Below are 15,101 nucleotides of genomic sequence, written 5' to 3' on the forward strand. Positions count from 1 at the left end.
TGAAAATATATACTCCCACAGCTTGTGAGCACACAGGCTGTGCCGCTCCAGCTGCCATCACATGAGGAGCGCTGCTGCTATTTGCTTTATCCTGAATCTAGCGAGGACTGACTCAAAACACTGTGTTAGTATCAGGCAAAGTCCTTGCAAATATCACCTTTTCTGTTTTCATGCTCTAAAGTTCCCTGCTCAAAACCTCATGCATGCACGGAACACTTCCCAGCTGTAAGAGGGGCTCCTGCTAGCGTGCTGATTAGAGGAAAACACAGTTTTACAGCAATTAGGACGCTATCAGGCACTCCTCTTGCCAGCTTTGGTTGCAACTGGCCCTTGCAGGTGTTGGCAGTCCTTCCGTGCTTTTGTTTCATACAAGTGAACATTTCTCCTGCTATTTCTCCCAAAGTGAAAAGGCAAGGTCATTGGCTTTCTCTCACCTATGTGCTGTCCATACATGTGATAGTAGAAGCTAAAACAATAGGCCGTGTTTGTAGCTCCATAAGGATTTTTTGGAGCGACGCTGAAAACAGGACTAACAAGTCTGGCCTTTTCTCCTTCCAGCCTGGGGCGTGACGTCTCAATGTACATGTAGAAACCTAGGGAAAGTCCAAATGGAAATTGTTAGGTTGCAGTCTTCAAAATCCAACACATATACGTACAGGAAGACACCAGGGCTATCGAGCATTTGATTAATTTTTCACATTCATCTGACATCACCGTGGTTTCTGGGACACATTTCTTCTGCATTAAGCCCATGTGTTTTCCACAACTGCTTCAAAGACATGTTTTCTACCAAGAGTAAAGCCAGGGCTAGCAGGTCAGTACTCGTAAGTAACTTCAAATCAATGTAACATTGTATATGCACAAGAAAAGAAAAAAATCTTTATGATGGGGTTCAGACTTCAGTCTCAAGGTTGCAATTTGTGCCTGTAAGCAGTGAGCGGGGAGGACTTTTAAAATAAAGGGAAAATATCTTGATGGAAACCTTTCAAGGAACATTTTCAAGTGGCCATGTCAGTCACATGTTTGAAAGCTCACTTTCACGAAAGAAGACAATATTAATTTATTCTGATCCTGGATTGTGCCAACAACAGAGATAGTATTTACTTAATCCAACCAAGCAAATACAATGCAGTATGATTTTTTTCCCCTTTGGTAGTGCAAGCAAGGGGCATACAGTAAAACAGCATGAGTTACTGCAGTACTTGAGAAATCCAGCACAAGATGTCTGACTTTTCAAATGCAAATATACACTGCAGTCAAGACGGCATGCTTCTGTTAAGCGGGGTAGCAGATTGAAAATTACTTTAGCAACACCCAAAGTAAAAATGGGGCAAAAAAAAAAAATCTCATTGTGACAGTCTGAGAGAGCCCAAGTTAGAATTTAAATGACATAAAACAGAAGAATATGTCAAGATGTGCCACAGTATTTCCCCACTAGACTCTAAGGTGAAAGCAATCGCTTTGAAAATGGCACAATAGAAACAATACAAGATGGTTAATGGCACCGTTAGTGGGTCGTGCTTTGGGACCAGCCGCACGCCTCAGCACTGGCAATTTCTTTTAGAAGTCCTTGAAGTATGCTTATTCTAGGAAAAACGACGTAGCCGGCTGAATGGCTGTCCTGGACAGATCCCTCACCCCAACGGAGCAGCAGAGCTCCCAGTACTGGGGGACCAGGCACACGGCTGGAGCTTACCTTCCTTGGAGCCAGTCCGATCTGCGTTTGGCCCAGTGTTCGGGGTATATTTTGTGTCTCTAGTGGCAGTGCTTTGTTTTGTCCAGTCAAAATTGTCCGTGTCATCTTGAGTGAAAAGGCAAATGTTACCATCCTCAAAGCCACAGTGGAACTCTCCTGCCAATGCAGCAAACGAGCAGAAATTTAGTGGCTGAAACTATTCATCCTATGCTTGTTTGTCAAAGTACTTGTCAATTATAACAAACACATTGTGAAATGATGCTTATTAACAGCACTGGAAAATAGACGTACATTTATTTTACATCAGTTTCTAGAGTTTAGTGTATGTTTTCTTTTGCAGTAACCTCAATGAAAATAAAATCATGGTCATCAGTCTGTGTTGATTGATATGTTACTTGAAATTATATTCAAATCTTATTGTATAGCTCCTCCTCACATACTCACCTGTATACAGTTGCCCTTAGAGACATTGTCTCTTCTTACCCAGCTGGCATTTCTAAAAAGCTGAGAAGAACAGGCAGCATGTCCATAAAACTTTATGTGGGGGAAAAAGTGGGAAGTGGGTTATTTTGGTTTAGGGATAAGAACATTAGGGAAAAGAGGACGTCAACTTTTCAAAATGAAAACATTATCTCCGAGTGACATCTCCTAAACTATTCTTGGTTTTCAATAGGGATGGAAAGCAAGTAATGGCTAAAATGAGAGCAAAGGAGCTGCGGCATAGACATGAAGAAAATCTCTAAAAATCAGGACAGTGAAGCACATGAATGGATTGCTTGGGAAGAGCACTGAACGCCCATCACTGGATTATAATAACTAATTAGACAAATACCTGGGAGGAAGGTTTAGGTCTATCTGAACCTATATGGGCACGACAGGTGACTGTATCATGTCCTGAAGACATCTCCTAGACTTTCACTAAGATTCCTGTTACGTACTTGAGGTCAAGCGGTAAAAGCTTAGGTCTAAAGAATAAAAACGCCAAGAACCCCAGACAGGATTAGTGGGATCCTCTCCTTTGCGAAACAGAGGTCCATGAGACACACCAGTCCAGTGATCCTACCTGCTGGGTTATGATGGGATGAGAAAGTCGTACTGTCAGACATTTAGGAACCAAAACAAATCAAAACTTCAAGGTTCAGTTTTAATCTCAGAACAGAATAAGGCCCCATGTAGTACAATGTGCAAAAGCTTAATTTTATGCACATGAACAGTTCCCGCCGAGTTTACTCTTCCAGCAAAGTCAATTGATTTATCTGAGAAAACAAGCAAATCTCTCTTCTCTAGGGAGAATGCAGCTGTCTGCATACTGTGTCAGCTATGGCCTTCTTTATAGGGGTGCAATTTATATTCATTGTTATGAGGAACTCTAACACCAGGCGTCATGGGATTATTCATCTGTGTTAAATTGAAAAGGTATATAAATGCTTGCAGGTTTGGGGTTTCGGTGAATTATAAATCCACTTAAGCCACTGGAGCTTCACTGTAAATCAGTGAAGACAGAGGGACCTGGAGCTTAGCTTGGGTATGCACTGCTAAGCAAGGATGCTGGTCTGAAAGTTATTTAAAATCAGATAATACCGCAGACTGAACAAGCAGGCTTGAAAAATTCATTCCAAACCACAAGGTGCATTAGGAGTGCTTTCCAGGTCCTCCTCATTCTGTTTCTGCCCGTCCAAAGACCAACACAAACTGTACCCCCTCCACAACAGTCAGCATAAAACACCACTCTATAAAACCAGGTCATCACAAAGATGCAGTCCATAGAAACTTCCTTGGCCATTAGCACCTCATGCAGATTGACTTGATTTCTCAATAAATCCATCAACTTTATTAGATCCTCCAAGAGAATCAATTTCCTGAATCACAGTTCCTTAACTGGCAAACATGACTGATAACCATTGGCATGATGGCAAGCCAATTTCAGGACCTTGCACCTCAGTTTGGTTCTGGAAGCAAGGACTTCTGAATCCTGAATTTTCAGTGTTGAAGAAGTGGCAATATAGAAAATCATTCAATGGAGGAGCATCATCATGGGCGTCGCAGAGAAGGAATACAAGTAGAAGCCTGATTGTGGTTCTTCCTGAGAGACAAGCAAATCAAAGAACGAGGCCACAAGGAATACACATGCATGGATTACATCCAAAATCCTTCGACAGAGAAGCATGTGAATAGATGCAGACGGACACCTCCATCCTTATCCTGAAGACCAGGAAGATAACGCAAAGACCCTGACAAAGCCCTTGAAAGACACAAGGACTCGAATGAAGCACTCTGAACAAAATGCCAGCTGTGCCTCTCATCTCCAAGAACAACTTTTACACGACTTGAGCTCAAAATCTGCTTGGTTTACACTATATTCTGTGCATTTGACTTCCACCTCCACTTATACAAGCCCTTGCTTATCGCAAAAATGGTGCTGCTTCTACACAGTGTGATAAAATTAAAGGGCAAAATGGTAACTAAAGGAGAAAAGTTCTGAGTACCAGATCCAGTCCTGCAGCGAAGTGAATTAACACAAAGCATTTTCAGCCATTCAGCAGTTTCTAACACTGCTCCTCCAGTACCTTAAGAGCTGCATTTGCATGTCGCACCATGCCCTCAGAGCTTCATTAAGAAATTCCACATCAGCAGAACAAAAGATTTTTCTTCAAGTTAAAAAAAAAAAATATTCAGGCCAGATGAAAAAAGGCGAAGTAAAAGTTTGCCATTTATTTAATAGGAAAACACTGGTTTCATGTGGGACTCTGCCATTTGGAATACATTGGAAAAGGTTAGTGCTAAATATTCTTGGCACTAAACACTTCTGAAAATATGACAGAAGAATAAAAATGGGAAATAGTTCCCCAGGATTAGCTCAGTACCTTTCTTACGCAAGAAGTAGGAACATTTAAATAGATCTGGATGGTCCTGACCTGTTCATTAAGGGGCACACCAAGTGGAGGAGGAACAGCCGGCCCTTCCCCAAGCACCCATGGGTGCTCCAGCTCATGACACCGCTCAGACCACGACCGTTTGCTGAAAGCACTAACAATGGTGCCAATTACTATTAAAGATAACGGCCAATTTTTGTCGAAGCACATGCCAGCTCTGGAAGTGGATTCAAGTTATTAATAACTTCATTGCCAATTAGGGCAAAATCTGAAACTGTTCTCAAGGTGAAACACACTTCATTGTAGTATGAATTTTTGTAATCTGTTTCCATAAAATTCAAGTTGAATATGACTCTCTAACATCTAATCTCTTCTATTATTCAGGTGTAACATCTAGTTGCACTAATTGACATGAAATCCTTATGGTTTACATTAAATGGTTTATATTATACGTTACAAAATAAAATGTAGATCTGAGGCTACATCTCAGTGTTTAAGTCCTTCAATGCTACTTGCTTATGTATTGCAGACATCTTATAAAAAGGAAGGACTTATGCAATGTGATTATTCCAGAATTGAAGCAGGAAGAACGTGACTTCAGTTTCCAATACAGTGTCTTGTCCCAGTTGAATACAGCTCTTACTCTTCATTCACAATGGTGTAAATAAAAGCAGAATTCAGCCCAACAGGTTTAGAAAAAAACAGAACTTGGTTGATGTTATATAGTATACATCATCATCCATTCTGTATTTTCAGTGAAATAAAATCAGATTATAGAAAGAATGGATAATGATGAGATTGAATTTGTTGTGGAAGACAGAACCTCTCTTCTCCAGCTTACTGGTTTGAACCAATTTGCAGACCAAGATTTCTTCCCTGTCAAAGGATTTCACTCAAAAAGTCTTTGGGGAAAAAAGCAAACCAAAATGTTACCATTTCTTTACTCGTCTGAAAGAAATTACACTGGGTACCCTACAGTTCTGGTAGGCAAACTCTCCCATCGCCACCAGTGCAGAGAGCAGCAGACCTAGAACGTAGATGAAGTAAACGGCGGACAGGTTGCCAGAGATGCCCTCCCTCCCTCGAGCTAACACACTCCCTATCACAAGGGCAATTTGGATGCCACCTGCACTCTACCATGCGCCTACTAGAGCCGTTGCTTTTATCTGAGCTATAGACACATTTGGAAAATTAGACAGTTTCAGATCTTAAAATCATAGAGGACTAGTGTGAAGCACTTGGGATTGCAATGCATTTTTTTCTTAACATCATAGAGTACATATTTAATATATTAATTAGCAAGGGTCTCATCTACTGCTCATTTAAGTCAATGGGAGTGGTTCCTTCAGCTCCTGTGAGCTTTGAACTAAGCCCTGATTAATTGTTAATGCATTGCACAAGATCTTCCACAAATGAGTTTAAAATTTACAGAAAGGCTTAGCCGTCGTGTGTGAGAGATGGAGAGAGAGAGGGGCTGCTCGCCCAGCCCGGTGCTGCTTTTCTGCCCGATTATGGCTGCGCTACAGCAGTAATAACGGCAGACAGAATCCCATTCCCTTTATTTTTGTTATTAAAAGCAAGAGTAATGGCTGAATACATTCCCACAGCAAAACATTCATTCACTGTGGTGTGGAAGAAAATCATGAAGTAGATAGATGTGGGGAGTGTCAGGAACAGGGCGGTTTTACTGGGACATACTAAAGCTCCAGCCCAGCCTCCTGTCTGCGACATCTGTAGGGATTTGGTGCCCACGGAGAAGTGTAAGAACAAACTGTAAGAGAAGTCCTTTCTCCCCTGCAACATCCCCGTGCCCGAGCACCAGCACATTAGCGAATGCATAGTCGGAGTTTGCATTTTCAATCATGCCTGTGGAGCTGTCTCCTGTGAATTTGTCTAAACACTTTCACACCCTAGTTACACTTTTGGTCTCCACATTTCTCTGTGCAAATGAGGTCCATGCTTCCTGTACGAAAAAACATTCTTCTTTTGGTTTTAAAGCTGCAGATAAGCTTCTGACTACCCTTGGAAGTATCAAAATAACTCAAGAACTGCAAATGTAGCTCTCATGCAAGGATAAATGAATTCAGAAAATTTCATAAACTGACCTTTCCTTCAAGATTTTTACCATACCTGTTGAGGCGCAGACACAGTTCCTACACAGTACTTGAACTTTCAGCTATAGTCCACCAGTATTTAGCTACTCCCACAACTAAACCACAGCATCACCCATACACACTGAGCTGCAACGCCCACAAATGGCTGTTATTTCAGAACATTAGTATTTTCCTTTAGATGAACTGTTTGGGTAGTGGGAAAGAAAGATGAGCTGGAGCTTTAATTTTTCCTTTCTCCATCTACTCTTGCTTTAGCGCCTTGGCAGAACAAGAGGAATGACACCTTCAGCCGCCAGCCCAGCCTGCATGCACAACTAAGGTGGTGCCTGCAATCCACAGGCTGCAACTGAAAGTGAAATACTTATCATTTGCTTTTTAATTGTAAGGGACAACGGGTGCAAGGACAATTCTTCATACACACAAAAGCTAAAAAGATAAAGAAATACTTACGTAGATGTGGATTTACTGGAGCTGGAAGACAGAGCAAAAATGAAATTAGCACTTGAAGAAATTCTAATTCATCAATATTCAGATTATCCTAAATTTCCCATTGTTCCCTCCCCCTCAAGACCTTGATCATGGCTCCTACAGCGAGACAGCCAGCAAAACCGGTAATTTCCTTTCTGAGCAAATTTTGTGGCTCCCTGGCAATCCAAAGGCAACGATTTCAGTGCGAAATGATAGCCTCTCCCATCCACAATGTGTACGCTCCATCACTAGTACCTGCAGCTTGGGGAACAAGATGCTGTAATTAAGCATCAAACTTAGATTACTGGCGCAGATATTGTAAAGATGGGGACAGCTGCACAGCAAAACTCCAGGGTGATGCCTTTATACAGGAATCCAACAAAAACTACAGAAAGGATGAATTCATTCAAAGCAAGAGGTTCTGCATTGGACCTTGCTCATCACTTAAAATTTCCTTTTGGCATTGTTCAAGAATACTTAACATAGTGAATTACCCTTCTAATCAATGAATAATACTATTCTTCAATTTAAGATGTCTGTGTACATATGAGTCTTTAAGAAACAGACAGCGCTTGCATTCTTCTTAGAAAGGCCAATTTTCTTTTTAAATAGCAGAAGAAGTAAGCACAGCAAGTTTGTGAGAAGAGGTTTGATCTCATTAGACCAAGAGACACAACCAAGAAAAAACGTGAATCTTCTGGCACATAAACCCTCTTCTAGGGAGGATATACTTTAAAGAAATTTAAGAAGATGACCAAGGAAGGTGAAGTGTGCTGTCCTAAAAAGCTGCCAGCAGCGCCAGCGTACCCCGTGCCTCCTGGAGGAGCCACATTCAGCGACCAGGACAGGGACCCACCAGCATGACTGGGTCCTAGATGTTGCTCTCCTGGGGCTGTGCTCTCAGAGAGAGGAGCATCAGTGCAGCATCCCACCTCTCAGCATCCCACCTCTGCCCACTCCCCATCCCATGGCAGGAGCAGCCCATGCTGACCCCTCACCGTGGGAGGCATCAAAAATAATTTTGCCAATATTGCAGAGAAGCCTTGAGATAACTTTGCTGAAAAACATTATTTCTGTGTGTCCTTTTACGGGTCTGTGCAATGCCCCAGGTGACATGGCAGGACTATTGGGTACGGGGAATCTTTGGGGAAGCTGATAAAACTGGCACTCTTATTTCACAGACCCTTGGCAAAATTACAAAAACCTCCACATCCATAATTCTTTAATATTGAAGTTCATCTACTTAATACCTTAATAGGCTGAAACACAACAAAAATCCCACCTCAATAGTGCCTACAGATATCTTAACCATGGGAATGGCTAGCCAGGTTTAGGTCCAGAGTAACCTGGACAATGCTAAACATGGGAAATGGGTTTGAATGAGAAATTAGGCTGCGGTTCTGTGCTACCTGTTTGCAGAAGGGTAAATTTGAGGATGGATGACTTAGGAAACAGGGCCCTTCTGCTATAAGCCCTTACGCATGTGAGAAACAGAAGGATGCTAAGCTCACGGTTGGAATTGCATGTTATTAACAGAAAATTTGAAATAAAATTTTATCGCCAAATAATGGGTACATCTGGTAATGCCAGACTTCAGTATGAGTGTTGCTCCACGTTTTCTTGCTGCCCTTCCCGCGCCATGTTTACAGACATGAATTTTTGGTTTGTGACCCCAGCCACGGATTCTGTGTAGCTCTAGATTCAATCTGAAGTTTTCAAAACAGCTCTAAATTAGCAACTCTGCCATTTCATCTTGCCTTCTCTGAAACAAATGAACAGTGCAACCTGCTTAAGAAACTTAGTCATTACATTGTATTAGATAACCTCATAGCTTTTACCAACAAATTACCCTTCATTCTCCAAGAAACATTCATTTTGTGAAATCCTTGAGTGATTGAACTTGGAATTAGCTGAAATTGCTGGGAACTAGATTTACTGATGCTTGATTTGTAACTAAAGGTATGGGCTTTTATGGGAACTATCATCAGCGTGTAACCTTGAGTCATGCTATTCAGATTGCTCACAGCAGAGCAAAAAAGGCTTCTTGCCAAACTAGCTTCAGTTCACACTGATTGACAAAAGCAGAAAAACAAATTAAAGCAGTTAGGCTGAACTTACCTAATCATAAACTAGGGAAAAAACCCACCACAACCAAACAAAAAACCAGAAAGCCCGCTCTTCTAAGTAATCCAGCACGCTGCTATAAGACAACATGTAATGGCTCTAGCTCTCACTGCGGAAAGGGAAGGTTGCTGCGTGCATGACACACAGGTAGCAAGTTAAATTAGCCATAAAGGGAAATTAACGGATGACTGAGGGAGTAAATTCCTGAGGCTGACTTTGAAACGTCTGGAAAATCTGTGCACCTCAGAGGGTTATCGCTGCTCTGCTCAGCTGACCCCGGCTCGTGCTGGGAGGAAGGTTTTGCTGGCGGAGAATCTCGGGAGGAGAACAAAGTGTCATGAAATGTTTGAGCTTGGTTAGAGCCAAGACGGATGATCCCTTAATCTTCCTGCCGTTCCTCCAGCGAGCAGAGAATAAAACCTGCTGGAATTTCAGTTTGTTGGATGATTTTACTTTTCGGTGATCTGTATTTGTGCAGGTCACAGCAGAAAAATGAGGGCTGAATGGTTTTTCTTAATGCTTGCCCTTCTATTAGGGGCAACTGCATATACGCAAAGACAGTTACATTTCCCACGGATCCTTCCCATCACAAACACTTGTTCAGCTTGCAAGTGAGGTGTCCTTCAGAGACTGCAACATTACGTCCCTCCTTTAAAAAAATAGCTGCAAACCAAGCTTTCCTAACTACGAAGAACATAAAGCCAGAGGGAAGTAGAAGCATGCTATATGTTCAGCTGCTATGTTTCTTACCACTGGAAACTGGTTACTTGTGGTAATTACAACCAGCCCCTAAAAGCTTTAATCAAGATCAAGAGTCCGTACCTCTAAGCACTTGGTTTGCACAGGAAATGCAATCTTCACTGTAAATATTGGTACTCTACAAGGACACGGCTTTCTTCCTCCCATAATAGCAATCATCCTAACTTACTATTTATAACACTGGATAATACTGGAAATGTATGCCTGTGCAAACTTACAAATCCTATCATTTATGCCCTATTTTGTACCAATTTTATTTTTCTGGGGCTAGAAATATAATAACAACAAGAATAATAGCAATAAATAATAACCACAATTATATACCCTTCTTCCATACAGAATCTGGGGAGTCTCTAATCCTCATATGAAAATAAGCAAGCTGGACTACAGAGCGACTGGCCATCATCATCTATCTGCCACTGTCGCAAGGGGCTGACTCTACATACCAATAGTAGTAACGGGTTGTTGGCTTTTTCCATAGAAGGGAGTTAAAACTTGCTTCTTTAATCACTGGTTAACTTTAAAAATATTTAAACCTAAGTGCGTATCTAAAACTGCGAGTGCTAAAGTTTTAATTGGAGGAGTTGGAGGACTTTACAGCCAGTTCATATCAAATAGGCTCACAGAGATTTATCTAAAGTGATGGAGATAATATTTAAACTGTTACTACGAGACACATCTGCTGTTACTACGAGACATATCTGTTTTATATTAGCCTACAAAACACTCATTAGTGCTACTTAAATTGCCTTGTTTGTATTTACTCGGCAGACTGTGTTCACTAGCAGAGTAACATATGTATCTACCAAAGAATTTGTCAAGTGATGTTTGGCTGTAATTATCAATGTCGCTCCTACTGTGATGATTGCTCTTTTCTCCTGTCCTTTCGGCATGCAGAGGAGAGAATAATTCATGGCAAGGGAGGGATTACCCTATGAAATGCTTGCGCTATGGGTAAGGTTTTGATTCATGGGATTGGATGCTGCGGAGTTTTTATTTTGTATTTACAGCTCCCACTTGGGATGGCAGGGTATACTGTAAAGAGCTCATTACTGAGGTTTTCCTGCTTTAACAGTCTCCTTATTTTGGACATTCAGATGGCTACCAGGCTAGCACACTGGAAGCTGTTATTTTTATCTATTAGCAATTTCCACGTTAATCTCCAGTTGTGGGTTTTAATTTAAAAATGTGCTCTGCATCACGTACAAAGGAGTGTAACCCAATAAAAATGACTTCACAGGTAGGATTAATGTGGCTTAACTTTAGCGATCTAGAAGTTAGACACCTCATCTAAGAGTGTTGTTGGAGTGTCTCTAAAGTCACTGGGGAGATATGGGCATGTCCAGAGGGTGATTAATCCCCTGGAAGAAATCTGGAGACACCTTTTCCTCTCTAGGAAGGCAGCAAACGCAACCAATACACTAGAAATGTCATGTTGATCCTTACACACTTTACAACTATTCTGAGAGATCATTTCTGTGCGGTACCTACCCAAGATTGTCCTACTACAAAAGACAAGCTTAAGCTGTCAAAATAAAATCTAGGTAGTGCATGGCCTATCTGTCCTCTACTTGCACAAAAATGAAACTCAACTGTAAAAGTTAATGCATTTCTTAAAGGCAAAAGACACTGCTGCCATTTTTAGCAACTCTATGACGTGTCTGATCTGTTTTCCACACCGCATTTCTTTAAAATGGGGTGAAATCTTATTAGCCTGCTTAAAGTTTAAAATAAATAAGGGAAAAAATGTTTGCAATGGGAATCCTCACCAGCAATACAAATACATCGGTGCATTTTAAACCTAAGAAAAAAGCTTTTTTACTCTAAGGGTGATCGAGCACCGAACAGGTTGCCCAAGGAGATTGTGAAGTCTCCATCCTTGGAGATACTCAAGACCTGAATGGACACAGCCCTGGGTCCTGGTCCTCCAAAAAGAGTATTCCTAAAGTGGTGGAATGAGAAAGAAGGGCTGATGCTGCTAGAGGCCGGTGTACTTCGGGGGTACTGATCAAAACCGAACACACAGAGGCACACGCACGCACACACACAAAATCCCACTGAAAAGATGAAAATTCAAATGTTTTCCTCCTTGCCTGAGGTCTCACAATTAAAAAAAATGTAATGGGAGAAAAATGTAAAAAATTATCTTAGTTCTCCTTTTAAGAAACATTCACATGATGTTTTTTATTTTCTGAGTAATGTTTATAATTATTTCTTACATCAATGCAGGCCTGCTGCTGTGTGTTCCGCTAGCCCATTAACTGCTTTTCTAAGACTCCAGCATTTCAGATGATAAGTATTGGATTTGCACTATAATAATGTACGTGGTATCATTATTTTATAGCTGAAGCTATAATATCCTTAAAATTAGCCTGGTAACAGTTTGCTGACACTATAGTCATTGAACGAATGCTGAGGTAAAATGTATATTTTAAGCACACAAAGCCTCAGCGGTTCTGGGATCCCTCTTCAAAGGGAAGTCGCTTTAGGTTTATCTTATTGATTAGCATCTGGCTCATGATTTCTGAAGCTGTGAATTTGCCGGCACCAGAGTAGCACTGAGTATTGCTCCAAAAGCATCTCTCCATCTGGGGCGCAAGGCAATGGCTTCCTCTCTCCCGGGCGGCTGGATTTTGCATTGGCACCTCATCAGCACGTTTGAAATGGGATGTTATTCACATCTGCGCTAATGGCAGATTCTAGCAGAAAAATTTGCAGTAGACAAAATATGCCTTTTATGCTGCATGGGAACGTTCTTCCTGCCAGCCAGGGGCTAGAAATGTAAATCACGTAATGTTGCATTAAAACCTCAAACTCAGCACGGTTGTGAGCCATAGCCGAGACCTCGGTCAACCTCCTGAGACTTGCCAGGGTACAACCACCACCAAAAAAGAGCAGTAGTGACTGAGTGACCTAAACGGTGTTTTTTTCTCCTTATAGGAGCACTGGTCAGCATTTAAGCCATTGGACAAATTTCGAGGTCCACGGAAGCAGGCAGCGGCTGCCTGGCACGAGCCGGTTGTGAGCACACAAGTCTCCTTATCACGGCCAGCACAGAGAGATCGGGATTGCTGCAGAGAAATCCCAAATGCCTGAATGAAGCTTCTGCTCCTGATCACCTTCGGGAAGACCCTGGGTCTTTCTCTTGTGTGTGCGGGGAGCCCCAAAGAGACCGGACTCCTACCGCTAGTGTCAGAAAACAGGCACTTATTAGGGTAAGGAGGCCCAACGAGGAGCCAAAGCCCAAGAGGAACTGCAGCTGAATGACCATCTTCGCCTCATTTGTATGTTCATAGATTTAGTAAACAAGTCCTTTTGACTGAAATTTTGTTCTCATGAGCTTTGGGAAACACAGACTTTGCAAACACTTTCCTGTAACAGGCAAAACCTCAGATTCATCCATCACCATCGTTAGCAGATCTGGCATTTAGTGAAATGTGCAACTACATTCTTTAGAATTGATGTTTAAGATTGCTTAATGTAATTTTTTCCCTTGATATTAACACAGTGATAAAAATAATTTTTTATGAGATTGAGTAGGGCTGAGCTAATCATTGATCATGAAGAATTGCACATAAAATGCACAAGACATTTAATTCTTTTTCAGATTTGTTCATTATTTTAAATTATTTGTTAATGATTTTTGAAAGTAATTCTTGAACTGTAGGTTGCTGTTGGGCATTCTGCTGCATGTGATTTCCTGCTTTGGGCTCTCTTAGGTATCTGTAAAGCACTAATTACTGTTGCAGCCAGCTCCTGGAGCAATTGGACCTACGTGGCTAGCTGTGACTTGACCTGTGTGTCACCTGGCTTTTGTCCTGCGGGATTAGGAAGGTTCCTCATCATAGTATCATAGAATCCTAGAATCACAGAATGGTTTGGGTTGGAAGGGACCTCTCAAGGTCATCTAGTCCAACCCCCCTGCAATGAGCAGGGACATCTTCAACTAGATCAGGTTGCTCAGAGCCCCGTCCAGCCTGACCTGGAATGTTTCCAGGGATGGGGCATCCACCACCTCTCTGGGCAACCTGGGCCAGGGTTTCACCACCCTCAGCGTAAATGATTTCTTCCTTAGATCTAGTCTGAATCTACCCCCCTTTAGTTTAAAACAATTAGCCGTTGTCCTGTCGCAACAGGCCCTGCTAAAAAGTCTGTCCCCGGATGATAAACTCGCACTTTCATGATTCCGTGCTTACAAATATCTCCCCCTGGCACACGCTTCCCTTTTTCAATTATAAAAACTTTCTGCTCAGCACACCAGGTTCCCATTGCAAACTGCACAATGATATCTTCAGTAAAGCTACCTTCTCTCTAAGGTACCTCTTGCCCATTCATTGTAATTTTTACAGAGGAAAAACAAAAAAGTGAATCAGTTATTCATTAAATAAATACCCTAAGAAAGGTATTCTGAGGGATTTTTCAGAGCTCTAAGAATTACTTCCTGGTAATGCTGGGAGACTGAATGAAAGGATGTAAGAATGCTGTATTTTTCTTGTTAGATTAAAGTGGACAAATCTTTGTCACGGCTTGACCTTTTAGAGGAAAATGTATAAATGCCCTTTTCCACTTACACAGGACTAGAAATGGTCAGTTCTTTTTTAAAAAAAAATCATTCACGTTCAAATAAAAACTTCTCAAAAAGTGCTCATTCTGGCGGAAAAAAAACGTATTTTGATGATATCAAAACAGTGATTTGACACCTTCAGAATACTACTTTTGTAGATTTTTCTTCAAAACTCATCGCCCTTCGAAGTGTTCTAAGTAAGAACAAACTCTTGAAATGAGCTATTTCATGAAGCTAACATTAATTGGTTCTATTTTTTTCCTTTATTTCACAGAAAATTCAATATGATTTTGCATTTTGGCTGTTCAGAGATTTTTTTTTTAATTTTTATTTTTATTGTGAAACTTCCCAGAGGTGGAGACTATCGTTTCTACCCCATTCTACCCAGAACCCTCCTTCCTGTAAGCCCACACTCGTCCCTTGCAGCATTATTTGCAGGACTGGCAATCAGTTTACACAGTGCAACCCAGCGCAGCCGTAACCTGTGCAGCAGACCGAATTGT

General features: G+C 41.4%; 1 protein-coding gene across 1 annotated transcript in view; it reads right to left on the minus strand.

Moving 5' to 3' along the window:
* Nucleotides 1–15,101, minus strand: part of MDGA2 (MAM domain containing glycosylphosphatidylinositol anchor 2) — a 256,212-nt gene that overhangs the window by 13,304 nt on the left and 227,807 nt on the right. The window contains exons 11-13 of the mRNA XM_009321639.1: nucleotides 7,134–7,154; nucleotides 1,697–1,852; nucleotides 435–593 (exon numbers count right to left, since the gene is read on the minus strand). Of these exons, the coding sequence (XP_009319914.1) occupies nucleotides 435–593; nucleotides 1,697–1,852; nucleotides 7,134–7,154 (336 nt within the window). The remainder of the gene's footprint in view (nucleotides 1–434; nucleotides 594–1,696; nucleotides 1,853–7,133; nucleotides 7,155–15,101) is intronic.

Source organism: Pygoscelis adeliae, unplaced genomic scaffold (assembly GCF_000699105.1).
Source record: "Pygoscelis adeliae isolate BGI_AS28 unplaced genomic scaffold, ASM69910v1 Scaffold43, whole genome shotgun sequence".
Lineage (NCBI taxonomy): Eukaryota > Metazoa > Chordata > Aves > Sphenisciformes > Spheniscidae > Pygoscelis > Pygoscelis adeliae.